Source organism: Corylus avellana, chromosome ca5 (genome assembly GCF_901000735.1).
Source record: "Corylus avellana chromosome ca5, CavTom2PMs-1.0".
Lineage (NCBI taxonomy): Eukaryota > Viridiplantae > Streptophyta > Magnoliopsida > Fagales > Betulaceae > Corylus > Corylus avellana.
In genome coordinates, this window is record NC_081545.1 from 4,462,541 (window position 1) to 4,481,432 (window position 18,892).

Consider the following 18,892-nt stretch of genomic DNA (forward strand, 5'->3'; position numbering starts at 1 on the left):
AGCCTATTATTTTGACAATATTCACATTATTAAGCATGTAACGTGCTGCTCATATAAACTTTGGTTGGTGCTGAATTTTCATGACTGTGTTAGACTTATGACCCTAAAATAAGACTTCGTGATAAGAAGCACGACATTTTCATTCTTTTTATTTTTATCTGTTTTTTCTTTGATGACCCTATAACTGTATCAATATACAGTTAAAAATTTAAAATTTTAAATGACATGCTTACCGTTAAAGGGGAAAAAAAAAAATCTTGAACATAAAATGGCTCATTCCCATCCTTTACGCTTGAAACTATCAAATCTGTGGGCACAACCACAATTTCTTTCGTTTGACAATCTACAAATTAATAGTAGTTTGGTTGTTCATAGTTGGCCCTATTAGGATGAGTTAGATCACTTGCCATTTTTTTTTTTTTTTTTGGACATGTCCATACAAGAAGGGGATGAAGATTCAAACTAGTGATTATTGCTTCATGAGGCGTGGTCTCTAACCAATTGAGCTACCTCTTGGGAACAAATCACCTGCCATTGGTTATCTAAATTATAAACAATTCGAACAACTAATTATAGAGGGTCGGGTCTCGATGGGGTCCTCCGATAGGTAGGCTCCATCAAAGCCCTTCCCAACAAGTTGCAGCCAATTTCAATTCTGTTAGGATAAATGGTACTTGCAATTTCAGAATCAATTTTCTTCTTCTATTATGCATATTGAATGGACGGAGTTTTACTGGAAATAAATCAAAAATCAATGAACTAAAAAAGCATGCATCCCCACGAGGCTACCATAGTTAAACAAAAAAAAAAAAAAAATGATGCCAGTAACTGGTTTTACCACATTTCACCCTTCACTACTAATTGATTAAACCATGTTAAGGGCATCATATGTAAAAGTAGAGATAATATCAAATTATTAACTGAGATTTAGACCGTTTTCAAAGTTTTCTTAGGTTTTTTACTTTTGCAATTAACTCGATCCATTTTCATTAAATTTTAAATAGATAATTCGTTTATATTCCCTAAGTTTTTTTTTTTTTTCTAAACTGAAATACTATAAGTCCTGTTAGATATGCTAACTCTATACTACGTATCAAAATTGTCATGTCAAATTTGTGAACAACACAAACAGGGCATGGCAAGCCCTCAGGGAGCGTGATCTTCATGAATGAGTATATCGGCTTTGTACAATCTTTGATATGGAATAAGAAGATACAGAATTATTATTATTATTATTATTATTTATTTATTTTTAAATCTCATAGAACAGTAACGCACCTATGGAACGCAAGGTGGAGGATTGCAACGTAGACGGTTGGATGCCGACAAGTGGCCCACTTGTCGGTGCGTAAAGACCACATGCCAGCTTTGGTAGCAAGATAGTTGGAGGACCACAGCTGAAGGTTAGCAGCAGCGGCAAGGGACGACTGAATGGATGGATGGAGTTGCCCAATGCAACTTAGGGGTGTCCCCGAGTCGGCACATGGGATGCGGCAATGAGTGAGATCCACTCATGGGCGCATGGTGACCGAACAAAGGCATAGCTGGTGTCGAAGAAAAGTAGAAGAGCCTAAGAGCATTGTGGAGTAGTGCATGATAGGATGTGACTTCACATGCAGCCTAAGAGTGTCTGCATGTCGACACATGGGACACACCAATGAGTAAGATCCACACGTAGGCACATGTGGTACACGCGCCAACGTATGGTGACCAAAATAAAGGCGTAGTAGGCGGCGAAGAAAAGCAAAGGAGCCCCAAAGAAGTCTGGAGCGGCGTGTGAGAAAGTGCGACTTCCTGAAATTTATAGATCAAGTTTTGAAAAAAACAAATCCAAAAACTTTAGAAAGGAGGCAGAGCCGTGACTGAGAACTGCTGCAGGAGGCTGAAATCAGACACTTAGCAATAGAGGAGCAACAAGGGTGAGTGGCAGCGGAGGTAGAGCCAACAAAGCTGTTGAATCGTGAGTTAAGAAAAAAGCGGAATGCGAGAAAAGGGAAGGGAGGAGGCAGGGAAAAAAACTCATCCCTCCTCCCTCGGAACAACGTTACGGGGCAGAGAAAGGCCTTAGAAAGAGGTGGCCAAGCTTCTACTTGGGGAAGAGGAAAAAAACTTCTCTCTCCGTAGAGAGACTTACTACAATGATGCAGAGTATGTAAAAGGTTTAGGATATCTGTTCACGCCGATTAGTTTTGGCTCAGCAGAATTACACCTGCATTATCAAAACCTTCGCTCACCATTAACTCTTGCGAACTTTACTCACTTTTATATTGCAATTAGGTTAATTCTACTTATGAAAAGCATCCATTGGTTCCATTCACACAAACAGTTATAAAATGATATGCCATCATTATTAAATAAGAATGAACCATAATGAAAAAGGTGATCTAAAAGCACCAAAGACTTCTAGAGAAACTTTGGAAAGCAATCAAAAAAGTAAATCCCTGAGCTTTGAAACTAATTACATGTGTACAGGGATCCCTTGGAGGCATATAAATAATACGTTTCTTATTCATCATTTGGAAATTGAATGAATTTCAGAGATTCTAAAATTGTGAAGAAAAAAAAAAAAAAAAAAAAAAAAATTCCTCACCATGTCATCAAGACAATTTTCAGGGGTATACTTCACATGAAGGAAGTGAGACCAGCCCAGTAAGGTAAAGGGAGCTTTGATGATATATTTCTAGTGCACACTCCATCATGATTTATCCATAATCAAGGATCACTGCCGAAAAACTAACCTTCCACATCTCATGCCGAGGCACTTTTCCCACTTCCAACCATGTCTGCAAGGAAGCAACTATAGTAGAGCTATTTCTTCTTCGCCAGATAGATGCCCGATATTATGACCGCCCCAGCAACTGCAACACCAAGAGATGCCAAGACCTTCACAGAAATACCTGGTCTTTGCGAGGGAATTAGCATAAGATCCTTCACCTGCAAAAACGTGGATAAGTTCTCAAGCTTTGAACTCAAACAAAATATATGGAAAATCTAATTCAAAAGTGTGAATAATAGATTCCCATGTCAACTAAAGGTAGGATGAATATGAAGGTACAAATTTTTGGTAACAAAGAGGAATTAACTGAATGGTGTATTTATAAACATTTCCAACATGATTTTCCGTGTTTATGGACTGGTTTTAAAGGGTATCATATGATAGAAATAAATAGATTTTCTTGAAGGTAAAAAAATTAAAAACAATAAATTCCCCAACCACAACAGGCTGCTGCCAATGCTTCTTAATTCCTTGCAGATGTCCCTTTCCAACAACTGCGACAACTGAACTATGCCCACTAGCAATTTTCAGTAATGAGGCAGACATATACCTAGAAACACAAGAAAATTAATAATATAAAACCAAGAACATCTTACAGAAATATGCTGAATATTAATACAACAAAAAATAAATGCAGTAGAACCATAGATTCCTAAAACAAAAGCAGGCAAACATCACATGTATTGTACCAATCTAATTGTGCACTATCCAGATAATCTGATAGGAAACCATTTCTCCTGCCATGACGAGTGCTCACTTCCTATAAGTTCTATATGATAAATTTCTGTGATGGCACTTATCTCAGCTTCATCACACTATATATAACAATACAAGCAAAAAAAAGGGAGAATGTGTCCAAGGTGTTCCCTGCATAATTTCGATTATGTTCCCAATCAATTTTAGATATTAATAATTGGGCATGCTCAAAGTGATCTTTACTGAAATGTTTGCTTTTGAGCCAATAGTGTCCACTGTACATAATCTGCGGATGGCTATTCAATCCATTACATGCTGGCCAGAGGAGCTATTTATCATCTAAACCGTGTAAAAATGTGTCAGCTAAAGCCAATCAACTCATAACAATCACATGGTGTTAAAGAAACATCATGTTCTCTTCTATGTTAATTATATAATCTAAAACCAGATTTGAAGAAAGCAGCAGAATGTTAACATATATGGGAAACAACTCCCAACTTGTAATCCGGTTCAATTTCAATTTCTAGGCTCAGCATGGTATGGTTCCGATGGTTTGAGACAGCTGGAGCAACAAATGGAACCAAAGACACCAACCAGGAATAAAGAACAGGTGAAAGGTGGAAAACAGAAAGAAGCAAATGAAAATCCAGGTGTATGCAGCCTTCTCAAACTAGTGGGAACTGTATCACCACTAATAAAAACTGGTACTTAAGGAAATATTTATTTTGATAACATTGAGATAAACAAGCTGACTAAAAACCTAGAGAAGAATTAAAGACTTTATTTATTAGGTAAAGTCTGTCAAAACTAAAGACTTTATTGGTTAAATAGAATCTCCAACTGAGCGGGACAAACAATAGTCACAAAAAAATACACACAGAAATTAGGGTAAAGAGAGAAGAAAGAAGCTAGAGAAGAAAAACAAAGAAGAAACAAAAGCTAGAAAGAGAGAAAAAGCTAGAGAAAGAGAGGGGAGAGAAGAAGCTAGGGAGAGAAAGACAGAGAAGAGGGGAGAAGAGAGAGGAGAGAGAAAATCACTTTCTCATCATTGTATTCCATTCAAATATGTCTTCATTGGGAGTAATGCTAAATGTCACCATGATGTCCTCCTTGTGCCCTCTCAAAATTGATGTAGCTTTTAAAATTACCATTAGATTAAAATCTAATAATAATCTATCACAAATTCAATGGTAACTTTAACAGCCACATCAATTTCAGGAGAACACAAGAGAGACATAGGTCTTTCTTTTAGCATTACTCCTTCATTGGAGTACAAGAGACACTTAAATAGACTAATAGACTAAACCCTAGGGCAGCTCACATTTATTGACTTACCTAACATAATCTAGGGCAATGCCCATTTATTAAATTGCCTAAAATATTCTAGGACAATCACTTATTTATTGAATTACCAAAGACAATACCATTGTCTCTTTGAAAAAAAAAAAAAAATCAAATTCTAATAACCTCATAAACCAATATTTCACGCTTTGCCTTTGCATCACCAACAGAAACAGATCGCTGATGAATAAAACGCATGTTTAGACTACAATTTTTCCATATAAAAGTATATGTATATCACTGGATTACATACGCAAGTCATACATTTGAGTACCAAGGGTGGCAACTTCATGCAAAGAAAATAAAGTTTCTAAAGGGTAGGGGATGGTATCAAAGCCATCCCTCCCAAGACCCTATTTAAGTGAACCATCACTGAATAAAAAGCAATGAATATTACTAAAGACTAAAGGGCATTTTGGTATATATTGTGCACTTGGGTAGCACCCCCCTACGCTTTTTGGTATATACAACATTACTTATCAAAAAAAAAAGACTAAAGGGCAAAAATTTGATCTTAAGATGTGAACATGTTACTAGAAATAGGCTCCTATAACATGTTTTTGCTTAGTAACATTCTGACTTCTATCCAACCCCATCCCAACTCTTACCACCTGATTCAAGACCTGGGAGCCACTGTCAATAGCTTAACATTGGTACCCGTTTTCTATTATACCAATCCTTCTAATCATTCCTATATATTATCTTTGTGATGTCTCTATTTGAGCTTTAATCTTACATTTTTACCTATCAAAAAAAAAAATTATCTTTGTGATGTGAATCTCTCCATTACATGCAACAATAACAAACACAGAATCAACCATAAAACGCCAGGCCCATAAAGAAGGGGGAAAAAAAGACAAAACAGATAATAGGACTCAGAATTCAGAGTAGGTGCAAACTGCAAAGTTGCAAAGCCACAGTCGTGGACAAGAAAATTTGAAATATCTCAAGCCACGTGTTACCTATGCACTTAGCACTTCTCCAAGATATACTTATGATGGAGGGGGAAATAATAAAGCTGTCCACAATAGCTTTAAATTTTTCTTCCATCTCACTTAATAAAGTCTTAACTTGGAAAAAACACAATTTAATGATATGGAATCATCTTTTGACATAAGACTAGATTTCATAACATATATGAAGGCAAAAGATACTAACTGGTCTCGCTCATGAACAAGGGTCTCCATTAGAGTAGGGAACTCCTTGCTCATCTCTTGAATCACAAGAGTCAGCATGTCAACATCATCCATTTCCTTCAGCTGAAGATATGAAAGGGAAAATTACAATTAACTAAATTCGGCTACATAAAAATGGATGTCCCTTTTCTAAATTCATATAAGTAGAAACCATTTGGCACTCCTACCAATGTCGATAAAGTCTAGAATATAAGAAACCTAATGATGACAAAATACTAATAAAAGAAGCTTACCATTCTGTTAAGATCCTCAGGGCTTGGTAAAAATACTGCTTGAAAAAGTAAGGAGTATACAAGTTTTATCTTATGCCACAATGGCATTTTATCCCAAGTCCTCCGTAATGTAATCTGCTTCAGTCAAAGTCAAAGTTATACTTAAGTCCTTTAATTCAGAAAGAAAGAGGGTGGGAAGGTATCAATAAAGTTTTGACATGAAAGTGCGTTAGATCAAAGATAGACAATTCTTATATTGCCGAAGATTCAAATAGCTCGGGCAAAAGAATCGCCACAAAAATATATAATCAATTAAAATTAAAATTTTAGAACTGCCAGCATATTTGCAAACCAAAATTATCAGTAAGTCACCAATAGACATTCAACACACAAGCAAATTTATCCACAAGATAGGGTCCTGACTCCAATAGGCCAAATGATAGCAAATTTAGGTGGATGGAAACAGAACATTGAGGAAGAAATAGAAACTGGGTGTTCACCAGTTATAAATAACACAAATAATCATTTGACACTAAAATTTTCGAAAGCAAGAGCAAGAATACAAGTAATCAACCAATAAACATTCAAGCTGTTGACAAATTTCTCAACTAGAGGTTTACGACAAGAGAACATGCTTGGCTACAAGGGTAGGGCCTGGAACAAGGATTCAACAGCACATAATAAGCAGCAAGTGCACTCACATGCTTATAACAGAGTTAAATCTCAAGACCAGCTTTAATGGATTTTACAACCTTTTTTTCTATCTCAGAGAGAGAACCAAAACATTCTTGGCAATCAGAAATGTAGCGCAATGTGCTTGTAAACTAAATTACCCCATCTCACCTCAAAACACTTGAGTAATACATATCTCTTCATCCCAAGGTGGAATGTAGCATGGATATAACAGGAGTTCAATACAGATGGATCGAGTGGTGATGGATTGGGGATATTGGGTTGATAAATAATCAAAATACACCAAAAAAGGAGGGGAGGAAAAAAGAAGCAGGGGTAGTATAAGGCGGTTGAAGCAGAGACATGATCCATGGACCGATTCCAATCAACAAATTCTTAAAGCAAATAATATCTTACCTGCACAGGGCGGTCCCCAAGAATAACCCTGCCACCGTATTTCATTGCTTCTTCATATCCCACGCGAAACTCAGAACCAGGAAAAACCTCAAGCTTACTAGCAACCTAATAGAAAATCAAGAACAAGATTAGAGCATGAAAAATTTAGAACATCCCACATATGAAGTTATGAAAGGTTTACAGAGGCTGAGTGCAAAACACATAGTGATAGAGATGCAAGTTACACACACACAATAGTGATAGAGATGCAAGTTACACACACACAATAGTGATAGAGATGCAAGTTACACACACACAATAGTGATAGAGATGCAAGTTACACACACACACACACACAATAGTGATAGAGATGCAAGTTACACACACACACACACACATGGGTGATAGAGATGCAAGTTAAAGACATAGAAACGTGCCTTAGCAAGAAACCAGCTGTAAAGTATTCCAAAGATATTATGCTGTTTCTTCCACATCTCTACCATTTGTCCCATAGTTGGTACCTGTAGAAGTAACTATGAGTGCATGTATATGTAGAGACTTGGATGCTGAATATTGAAGCCTTACAACAAGGTCTGGGGTACGCGCGGGGTGGGGGTGAGGGGTTGGGGGGGTTGGCAGTGCAGGGTGCGGGATGGGAGGGAAAGAGAGAATAAGCACAAGTCAAATATATAAGTAGGAAAAATATCATAGAAAACAGCACGATAAAAGATATAAGACACAAACCTTTATATTCTGAGGGGTAAGCACTGCGACACGGCTCGAGCATAGTTCTAGGAAAACAACCTGCAGTCAACAACACATGTTCGGAAATGTACACCAACTTCGACTAAATCTTCAAGATTATACAACACTACAAATACAATTGTAATGCAGGTAACAACCCTGCAAAATGACCCACCAATCAAACAAAGTGTTTTTACAAGTTTCAATAGGGAAAACACCTGTGGCTTCAGAAAACTGATTACAGCTTCTACTTCTCTGCACGATTCCTGCAACCCACAGAGGCCCAATTCAGCATAGCTATCAATCTGTTTCCTAATAATAAGAACCATACCTAAAATATTATAAAAACAACCTGCCCCAATGTAATCTTGCATGCAAGTTTCTACTACAACTGAAGTTGAAATTTGATTCTTCCACAAAGAGATCAGAACAGGATAATTAATTATACTTTCTCAATTTCACCATTTGCAAATCTAGTCATTTTGAGTACATCCAAAGCAAGAGATCCCTTATCAAAAGGCTGTCTTTATTTATATCGCATTGCTTACATTGTTTATCTTTCCATTGGCACACATAAACATAGAAGATCTTATTTCTTCTCCATCACTTCTAACATGTATACATACATATAGATAAATGTATTAGTAACAAACACAATTAGTCAAACACACATGTATGCGTGTGTTTGTAAAATTTTTTTTTTGGATGAATAAAATTTTCATTCCAACACAAACAAACACCCAAACACACCAGCAAGAAAGCTGGAACTCAGTTCTTTACATCAAACAAAAAGAGAAATCATACCCAAATCAAACCAATTACAAATGGTTTGATTTATATAATTATGGATATTGATATTTATATGTATGCAACTGACAACAATCTAATTTTAACAGAAAATATCACAACACGAAGGAAAGCAATGCATTAAGCTAATGAAATATCACAGATACGTTGATTCAATCATTTGAAGCTTCATCCAACGCACCATGTCATCAGAATTTTCTCGCCAGCCGAACAGAAACCAATTAAGGAATTTTCTTGCCAGCCAAACAGAGACTAAATCCAGCACAAAACACAAGCGATTCATTACCTGAGACACGTGGGCGGTGCCAACCAAGTACACGTCGCAGACGCCACCGTCAGCGGCCGATTCGCACGTGAGAGCCACCACGCTCCTAGAGAGCTCCTCGGGAAGCACCTTCCTCGACTCCGAGCTCTCGGCCTCGTAGCTCGTCGAAACGTCTTCGTCGTAGTCCTCGTCTCTCGGAGGCTCCTCGACGTTCACGATGCTCTCGCTCAGGCTGTCATCGGCGCTCGGGTTCTCGATGTGGACGAAGTCCTCGCCTTCGGCGGCTGGCGCCAGGGGATCCATCGCGGGAGGGGAAGCGTAGGGTTTGGGGCGGTCGGGTCCGGTGGCAAAGAAGGTAAATTTGGGAATTCGTGGGGGTGAGAAGTGTGTGAGAGGTGCGAGAGTGAGGGTGTTTTGGGCACGACGGAGGGACAGTCTAGTGGTAAAGCCGAAGAAGGAGAAGCGAAATGACCCGGCCGAGTTGATTGGGCTGACCAGATGAGTCAGGCGAGTCATAAAAAATTATCTCTGGGCTCCGGATTTGGGTTTGAGCGCAAGTACGCACATGTTGACATAGGACACGTGTGGCGGTTTGGATTCTACTGGTAGTTTGGATTCCACTGGTACATAGGACACGTGTCCGAGCTGTGCGATTTCCCAGACAAAAATGGAAATAAGAAAAAAATCCCCTTGGCCGTTGGGGTATATTTGGTAAAATTAATGAGATAATTGGAAAGTATATCTTTTCTTAACAAAAAAAAATAAAGAAATGCTTTAGATAATTGGGTGCTAAATTAACTTCCGTTTGGTATTGCGATTTTAATAAGTGTAATTTTAAAAATTGCTATTTTTAAAATTGCAAAAGTGTTTGGTAAAATATGTTAAAAGATAATTTTTTTATTAAATATTTGTTATAAGAAATCGTAATTTTGGTTTAAATTCACGCTTTTTCAAAATAAGCACTCCTTAACTTAGTTATAGAAATCACAGATTTTTTTCCTATTTTAAATTAAGTACTTATTAATTTCCAATGCTAAATGCTTTACATTTTATAATATTTTTTAAAAATGCAGATTATGCTTGTGAAATCGTAATTTTCAACCCACCTTAAGTAATAAAATTTAACGGGTAGATTTAACTATGTAGCGAGTGATGTTGTTTAGATGAGGAGAATGAGCACAAAATACTCTTTAACTAGTAGTGAAAAGACAGTTATGGTTAATAGTTATTTGTTAAAACCGTTAATCGTAACAGCCTAGGCGGTTAGTAAAATTCACTAACCACCTAGGTGGTTAGCGGTTAATAACCTATTAATCGCTAACCATACTACATACGACATTATTTTTAAATTTTTATATATATTTAAACACAAAAACAATAGCGTTTCATGCATTTCTATATATTTTTATATATAATATATATTATATAATATACATAAAAGCGGTTAATAATTAACTGTTAGTAATTTTTTCAAAACCTAAAATTATTAACCGTAATTGCTTAGGGAGTTAGCTGTATTTTTTAACTGCCATCAAAAGCGATAAATCAATTAGCGGTTAGTGCTGTAAATATTGGGGGACTCTTATTAACCTTTTCACCTCTACTCTTAACTGGTTTTTCTTTTGCGATAATATTTTTCATTCTTATAAATTTTTTTTTTTTTAATAAAAAAAATTTAAAACGTTGGGCCTGCTCCATTTTACCAGACGCTGGAGCTTTCGTGTTGCGTTCTCAGATTCTCTTTACTCAGCAATCCAAGCTTTCTCGTCACGCAGTCTTTCAAGGTTCGTCCCCTCCGTCATTTCTCGATTTCCCAAACTCTAAACGATTCGTTTTGCTTTAGCATCCCCAGCTCACAATCTAGGGCTACTTTTCTCCGGCAGGAATCGTATCATTTCATATTTATTCACATCAGCCCGGGAATTTCTCATAATTACGAAAACTCCAATCGGTTTTACACTTCATTTTCATTTCGCCCCTCTCCCCGTAATTCTCTGGTTTCGGGGTATATTTTACTCTCACAATGGTTGAGAGAAAGCCATTCAAGACAAAGCTGTGCGTTTTGTACCAGAAGGGTCGCTGTTCGCGCCACAGTTGCTCGTTTGCGCACGGCGACTCGGAGCTCCGGGGATTCTCCGGATCCTATAGTGGTATATATATATTTTGTTTCTTCATTTGTAGTAATTAATTGCCTTTTAATTCTTAGGATTTGAGGTTAATTTAAATTTGTTGGTTTTGGATTGTTATTATTGCAACTGTAATGTACTAGTATCATTGTGCAGTTTTTGTTTTCTTCTTTAGATTTTTTAATATGTATTTTAATGTAATAGGGTTTGATATGTGTGCCAAATTAAAATTTGAAAGTTTAAGAGGATAAGGATTGGCTAATATTATAATGTGTTATTGAGTGTAATACGTATTAGATTAATATGACCAGTTTGTTTGCTCTTAATGCGAATTGGTTTTTCAATGGTTAAGTATGCTGATATTATGCGGTTCTCTGTGCATGTAAGTTATGTATGTAATGTCTTCTGATATTATGTGGTTTTTCGATGGTTAAGTATGCTGATATTATGCAGTTCCTTTCGTGTCTAAAGTTTTGTGGGCCTGGATATTGAATGTTAATATTTATATTTGCTAATTGTTTCTGCATAAGCCAGAGCAAGAGGGCTTACTTACATGTAACATAACAGTATTTGAGAAGACCCTATCAAAGTGTTTTATTGAGAGACATGTTGTATTAACAGCAGTTTGGGGCGTTTCATTAAGGATGGAAAGTTCACGGTAACCGACACAGTTAGTGGCCTTCTTCTTCAGAATGGATTATTCTGGTTGGTTGGTTGGTTGGTTGTAACGCATATTGTAGTATTCTCATGGCGAGATTTATCATGGTTATTATGCATCTATAGGCCAGCAAAGTATTTCTTAAGGGATCAGATATATTTTCTTCCATATTATCTGCAAAAGGTCTGGCTAAATGCTCAAATGTTTGTTGCAGTTACTTGGTCGAGAAGCTTATTGTATTGAGTTCATTTGTTACTTCTGCTCAAATGACACCACAATGGGATTTCTTGAGTCGAGCAGAGATGCATTTTAACTGGATATATATCAGAAAGCAAATTCTATTGCTTATGGATGGATTATTATTATAATGTCTTATGGCAGTTTGGAGAAATCTCATATATATTATTTCTGAACAAGGAGGGATGTCAACTCATCTTTATCGAATGCTACTTTGACACATATGAAGGTCATCCCAATGAAGTATCTTCCCGTTGGGTTTTATCTTATTACTCAACACTGGTTTCTGTGGCCTTTTTTAGACTGGCAAGGAGGCGCTAATTATTGTGTTTCTCATGTTGTTCCTTGTAATGGTAACCTTAACCTCATTATCTGGTTGTATTATATATCTTACTGATCAACAAGAAGACGGGGATATCAGTCTTCTTTATCCAACGCTACTATGATATCGGAGCTTATCTCAATGTTATAAGCTGAAACATGGGTTTTATTACATCTATGCATTATATGGCCCTTTTGGAACTGGCACAAAGGCACTATTAATGTTCATTATAATGTTTCTCATGTTGTTCCATGTGGTAAGCTTAGTCTCATTAACAATCAAGAGCCTACTACGTGCTTTTTCTGAAAGATTAATTGATATAGACTTGGTAATGTTGTACCGGTAATTATTCTCTTTCTTATTGCAGGTAGGCGAGACTATCAAGGTAGTGACTTGAGGGCTAAGCTTGAGAGAAGGCGTTCTCCACCACGAAGGTATTCACCAGTGAGAGATGCAAGAGCTCGACATGCACTTCGTGGTCAGACATAATGTCCTTTACACTCTTCACTTTCCTCATTTTCTAGAGTTTTTTCTTTTCTATATTTATTCTTTGCTTGCATGTCTCTCTGTGGCTTTTGATATATCATGTTATAAATGCTAGAGCTCTTCAGTTTTTGTCATTTATTCCTTCTGCCTTTCTCTTCTAGTTATGAATTTACTTGTCAATATATACATTATATATATATATATATATATATATATATATATATATATATATATATATATATATATATAATGTAGGAAAACTTTACTCAGATTAATTGCATATTATTTTATCTTTTACTTCCAATTGGTTAAATTCACTCTGGTGGAACTTGAATTTGCAGATTATAGCTCTTCCAAGTCTCTTGAGAGGAAGAGGTAAGTTAAAATGAACTCCCATACATGCATATATAGGGTTTGGTTGGCATCAATTCATTTAACATGAATTTTTTTATTGTTGCCTTAATGGGTTACTCAATGATAGGTGAAATTGTTGGATTTATAAATGTAATCACAATATATATATATATATATATATATATATATATATATATATTCATCTTTTAGAGTTTAAAAATAGTGTCAATGCTCTTTCCAGGCTTGGCTTGGTAATATTACTAGACCCTTGCATTGCAATGTCAGCCATCACTTATCAAAAATTAGAAAAGAAAAGAAGGAATGTGGTCCCTTTGTGCCTTATGTGGTGTATTTGGAGAAGGGATGGTAGGACTTTAGAAAATGTGGAATTATTAGAGACTATTTTGAAAATTGTGTTTCTAAGGTTGCTGTTTGAGTAATCTCTGTCTACTTGTATCTTATCTTTTATTTCGTTCTTGGAGTTTTAAGACATTCATAATGTTAGGTCTTCCCTTTATTTTGCGTTTATTTTGTGTACCTCTCATGTACTAGGGTAATTCCTTTTTGTTATTTTAATAAAGTTTTATTAGTGCTCTACTAACTGTTTAAAATAAGTTCCAGCATTATTTAGATTATGGGTTTATGTGCTATGTACATGATGGCATCATGTACACCAATGGGATAGAATGTGGAAGATAGTATTGGGAGTTCTGCCACTACTCTTTAGCTGAACTGTAACCACATGATATGCCCTCTAATATTTTACTCATAACAAATAAGACACTTTGAAGTATCTTTTGGAGTAATTCATTCCGATTCTTCATAAAATACTACAGATTTTTCATTTGAATATCATTCTTCCATCCTCATATTAGTATGCATATGTTTCAGTTCAAAATGTTTTTAGATTGATTTTAGAGTGATAGAAAACGTAGGAAAAAACAGCACTTTGACAGTGAAGGTGACTTTTCTGGAAGTTTGGGAACCTCAGAGGGAACTGAAGATGGAGTTAAAGAAGGAAAAATTGCATCCACTGATTCCAGGGATGTTCTTGAGGAGCAGGTCTGAAGAATTTGGTCAATTAATTTTGTATTGAATTTGTTTAGAATCTACTAAAAAATTTCTATTTTGATTTGTGTGAACCATGTGCAGTTAAAGAAAGTGCAGTCAGATATAAAAGTGCTTGATCGTCACAGAGTTCAGCTAAGGGTCAGTTTCATCCTTGTTGCAGTTGCCTATTGGTCAACTACACTCATAAATGCATGTGGATGCACACACACAGATGCATGTATATGAATGCGTGTGTTTATTATCTGAAAATGTCATACTGCATGTGATTTTTTTAATTTCTTTTTTGTTTAGTGGGAATTAATTTGTTACACGAGTTTTATTATTATAATCTATTCGAATTTTGATATTTAAAGTGATTCATGTTTTCAGTTAGTTGTGAAGGAATGGCTTTGATTATCATAGTTGCTCTGTTATATTAGCGTCCTTCTAAACAAACAGTGTGATGGAAAATATATTGAAGGATATTACGTCTATATTTGCAAGATAGGATTATTCAGGCTGCGAAACTGTTTTAGATCAGAAGATGATCATGTTGCTCTCTTTGTGGGTTTGGTACAAGAACACCCTCCTCCCCCTCCCCCCAGCCCACCCTCTCTCTATCTTAAGAATCAGATTCTTTTCTGTTGCTATTATTATTCTTCCTTTGATTAAAAATGACATCTGATGTGTCCGTTGTTTAAAGGTTGGCCTGGAAGAGAGGATCCAAGAAGCAGATATTCTTACTTCTAGAATTCAGGAGCTAGAGGCTCAATTGCACGAAGAGAAAGAGGAATGTAAAAGGTAGTTGCAGATGCAGTGATTGAGTTCCTTGTCAATTCATGATCCCTCTCTTACTCTTTTTTTTTGGGGGGGTGGGGATTTTGGAATATTCAGGATCACCTCAAAAATGAAGAAGTTTGCAAAGGCACATAATCGTTATTCACAGCTTCAAGTCGAACTGAAAAGGCAAATATATGTTTGACATTATTTCTCCTATTTTTTCTCCATCTGATCTTTGCATTAAATTAAAGCATTCTAATTTTGTCTGATTCTCTAATCTGAAGACACGTTTCGGAGTTCTATTGTTGTTTTTTAATCGAGTTTTTGAAATTTGTAGATCACAAGTCCGAATTCAGAAGTTGGGAGATCAGCTTGGTTCAGATACTGCTAGGAATGGTGCCAATGAAGAGGATTCCATAAATATTTTAAGCGACGGAGAACCTATTGGTTTTACTGTAATCAATCCACATAATGAGCTGCAGAACGATTCTTCTCCCAGCAAGAAAAGGCTGGGTGTTTTTGAAGCAACAGATCGAGGTGGATTTGATTAACATTTTATTCATGCATAGAATTTTTGGAGTATTTGCCTATTTTGAATTTATAGCATTTAATTTTCTGTCCCCCGATTATGTTTTCCTGTGCTACATAGAGCTTTCAGGCCTTGTTATAGTGTTTGGTGATAATAGATTTGGTATAAAAAGTTCTTTTGAACCCAGTGTTAGGTGTTTTGAAAATTTACTAGAGTTGGTCTTTTATGCATATGTGTTGGTCTAAATCGTGAAAGGTAATGATTCCAACAATTGTTGTCCAGAAGCCAATACATGATAGAAGCATCCTATAAGTTATAGGAAAACTCCCAATACTTTTGCTTTTAAAATCTTTATGAACTGTATGTGATGATCAAGTCAAGACAGAAATTGAGCACTTTTCAAAATGACAAAGTCAATATAGAGGTGAACTTCTTCAGAAACAGGTTGGAAATGCCAGACTTGTTCATAACATGTTGCAAATTTGTTCACATTATAGCTTATCAATTACTTCAAAATTCATATGCTGCCTCATTCAATGGCACCAACAGATTATGTTCCCTTTGAAATGGACTTATTTCCAACATGGAACTTGGTATACAACACTGCCTATGGTCCATTTATCTCTTTAGAGTTCATGAATGTGATGTGCTAAAGTTCATTCGTCATCTGAAAGTTTGCCTTCTAGGTTGTGGGCTAGCATGTCTGATATCTCATTTCCAGCATTTGGTATATGCCAACAGTTCTTTTTCAACTTATCATACGTGTGCCTACTTCCCTAAACATAGGAAAAGAAAGTATTGAAAATTTTGAAGAGTAAACTGCTTTGCAAAATTTTTTGTACAGACCTCTCATATAAAATGGAGGCCGAGTTGTCCATGTGTATCACGTTGTCCCACCCCGTGTTTATTTGTATAACGTCAGTCTGTTTTAGAGGAAAAGTTTACAATATATTGTTCTTTTATGTATCTTTTTCTTTTCGGTCTGCTAGTGTGTTTTTTTCACTTATATCTTCGAAGTTTGTTTTAAAATTTTTCCCATGCTTTTTTGGCCAGAAAATTTACCAATTTTATTACTGTTACTTGTACCTTTCAATGGCATGAGGTAGACCATGTTTACTCTTTTTGTCTCGATGCTGACATGCTTTTGGTGAACCAGCTGATTCAACGAAAGGAAGACTTCTGGACAAAAGAATCAGATTCAAGAAGATATCTCGGTGGAATGTGCAACCTGCTCAATCAAATGAAGGGAATGAAATTGAGTCAATGAACAAGGCGATGAACGATGGAATTGACAGTTCTAGGCCTTTAGCACGAGGAAAGACTTTATCTCGTAGCATCCACACTGCAGATAAGGTGCACCCTTTTCATTTTCTGTGGAACTTTGTTTGGTTTTATATAGGATGGCTCGGTGAACCCACCAGCAATTAGTTATGATGAGCAGTGTTTAAGGCTTACACTTTAACCCCCATATATGGCACATGAGACCCTTGTAAATGAAATGATTCCTTTCAAATGGTTGGACATAATTTATTTAGCACATTTTGCCAGATTTTAATTTCAAGATACCACCACATCAGGTGGATAAATGGTAAATGCTCTTGTTCTCCTCTCTCAATGCTTGGGTTCTGATCCTCTATACTCATGACTTACCTAGCTCTGTGGAAATAGTGGGTTAGTACCCTTTACAGGATTACACTTTGGGGACAGGTAGGGGTGCTGGGGGCACGCCATTTTCTACAGCAAAAGAAAGAAAAATTTATAATTTCAATATTGTGGGCCAAAGTGTGGGACTAATCCTCTCTGCTTGTTTGTGTGAGTTAATGCACCCTCGTTATTATTCTTGTATTTAACCATGCAGGTGAAGAGTTTGGAGTCAGCACTTGTAGTACCATCAACCAGCATGGCTGCTCATGCAGTAGACGAAGAGGTTGAAATTGAATTAGTGGACAAAATTGAGGTGAACAAAACTGCTGCTACAGGAATTGAGAAAGAACCCTCATGTGAGATCATGGGCGTGCCATTTCCACTTCCCCCACCACCTCCAATCCATCAAAATAATTATTCCGTGGTTTGTTCTTTTTGTTCAACCTGACCTTTCTTTGGCATTAGAATTATTTCCACAGCGCTTGTTTCTATTTTGTATTTGGGTGTCCTTGTTCTTTCAATACCTTGTCAGTATTAAACTTAAGCTCTAGTCCCCTTCTCAATCTTTTAGTTTTTTCACTCGGCATCTGATATGAGCAGTTTAATTTGGCTTGCAGTATGAGGGTGATAATGAGAACATAGATGTGGAAGGGCTCGGAGAAGAGATGGTTCATGTGGACGTTGTTTGACTTCTAATAAAAGCAGTAAGAGTTTCGATGTTTACCTCGGTTAGTGGACGCAAATATTGGTGAGCATCATGTATAGAGTTAGAGTTGGATCCTATGGATAGTTAATGTAACCATTTACTTATTGGATTTTGTCAGTTTGTGCTTTCAAAATTTATTTTGTCATCACGATTGAAGGCTAGGCTTTTACCATATGGTAGCAGAATCCTTGGGTGCTTGGCAAACATGAGCAAATGCATTCCACACAATTGTTTCTAACTTAGAAGTTTGAACGGGAGGAATTGGTCTCTGAATGTGTGCGCGTTCCGGCAACCAACTTCCCCGGGGATCTATATGGTATGGTGAAATTTTTGTGGTTAACTTTGGTAGTACAAAATGCAAATTCATAACATAGGTACAATGTCATTTTCTTTATGCACAGTTTTGCACTAACAGACTGGTATATTGAAAGGAAACTACTGGTATTGAGAGGTGACCATTTCACACTATGTATTTAGGTATTTGGTTTTTCTTGATGTAAAAGTTTGAACTATCTAAACACTTGAGGATTTTATCTTGTTCCATTACTTAAATATGCCATATGATGTTAATAATGTGGCCCATGTGGGGCTACCTTTAGTGATTTCCTATCACATAGATATCAAAGTCATAAATTAAAAATTTAAAAAAAAAAAAAAATGCATGAAATTAATAACGAAAATTGACCTCAAACAAGAGAACTATTTTTCGAAGTTCAAGTCAACTGTATGGAGGATCAGAGAAAATCCTCAAGTTAATGCTCTTCATGCTATTCAAGTTAATTATATGGAGGATCAGAGAAATAGAAGTGTATGAAGGACACATTCCATCGTCATGGTGCATTTCTCCTATGATCTTCACGCCATTCAAGTTAATTGTATGGAGGATCAGAGAAAA

General features: G+C 36.3%; 2 protein-coding genes across 7 annotated transcripts; one reads left to right on the top strand and one right to left on the bottom strand.

Annotated features, from left to right (window-relative positions):
- Positions 1–2,368: 2,368 nt before the first annotated feature.
- LOC132180955 (uncharacterized) lies at positions 2,369–9,644 on the bottom strand. Its single transcript, XM_059593971.1, has 9 exons — positions 9,127–9,644; positions 8,252–8,299; positions 8,034–8,093; positions 7,727–7,810; positions 7,311–7,415; positions 6,243–6,356; positions 5,972–6,072; positions 3,215–3,326; positions 2,369–2,934 (listed from the first exon to the last, which is right to left on the bottom strand). Exons 1-9 carry the CDS (start codon positions 9,619–9,621, stop codon positions 2,809–2,811), a joined length of 1,245 nt encoding a protein of 414 aa, XP_059449954.1. The 5' UTR covers positions 9,622–9,644; the 3' UTR covers positions 2,369–2,808.
- A 1,154-nt stretch (positions 9,645–10,798) lies between these two features.
- On the top strand, positions 10,799–18,595 carry LOC132180871 (zinc finger CCCH domain-containing protein 13). 6 transcript variants are annotated; one of them, XR_009440204.1, is made up of 13 exons: positions 10,799–10,889; positions 10,989–11,255; positions 12,816–12,926; positions 13,276–13,309; positions 14,215–14,350; positions 14,441–14,497; positions 15,042–15,139; positions 15,233–15,304; positions 15,456–15,655; positions 16,804–17,000; positions 17,506–17,715; positions 17,909–18,313; positions 18,399–18,595. XR_009440204.1 is itself a non-coding variant. In XM_059593853.1 (12 exons), exons 2-12 carry the CDS (start codon positions 11,129–11,131, stop codon positions 17,978–17,980), a joined length of 1,314 nt encoding a protein of 437 aa, XP_059449836.1. In that variant the 5' UTR covers positions 10,799–10,889; positions 10,989–11,128; the 3' UTR covers positions 17,981–18,595. The 6 variants fall into 6 exon arrangements, 3 of the variants coding, with proteins under 3 accessions (XP_059449836.1, XP_059449837.1, XP_059449838.1); XR_009440205.1 differs by having other exon boundaries at positions 17,909–18,039; positions 18,116–18,595; XR_009440206.1 differs by having other exon boundaries at positions 17,909–18,039; positions 18,155–18,595.
- Positions 18,596–18,892: the final 297 nt, after the last annotated feature.

Bases quoted from the DNA above. Each gene is read 5' to 3' on its own strand.
- LOC132180955 (XM_059593971.1), bottom strand. From the start codon at position 9,621: ATGACTCGCCTGACTCATCTGGTCAGCCCAATCAACTCGGCCGGGTCA. The intron at 6,073-6,242 runs GTAAGCTTCTTT...TCATATCTTCAG, and splicing joins CTGAGGATCTTAACAGAATG to CTGAAGGAAATGGATGATGT. The intron at 3,327-5,971 runs GTTAGTATCTTT...TTGTGTTTCTAG, and splicing joins CTTGTTCATGAGCGAGACCA to GTATATGTCTGCCTCATTAC.
- LOC132180871 (XM_059593853.1), top strand. From the start codon at position 11,129: ATGGTTGAGAGAAAGCCATTCAAGACAAAGCTGTGCGTTTTGTACCAG. The intron at 13,310-14,214 runs GTAAGTTAAAAT...TTAGAGTGATAG, and splicing joins AAGTCTCTTGAGAGGAAGAG to AAAACGTAGGAAAAAACAGC. The intron at 17,001-17,505 runs GTGCACCCTTTT...TTAACCATGCAG, and splicing joins GCATCCACACTGCAGATAAG to GTGAAGAGTTTGGAGTCAGC.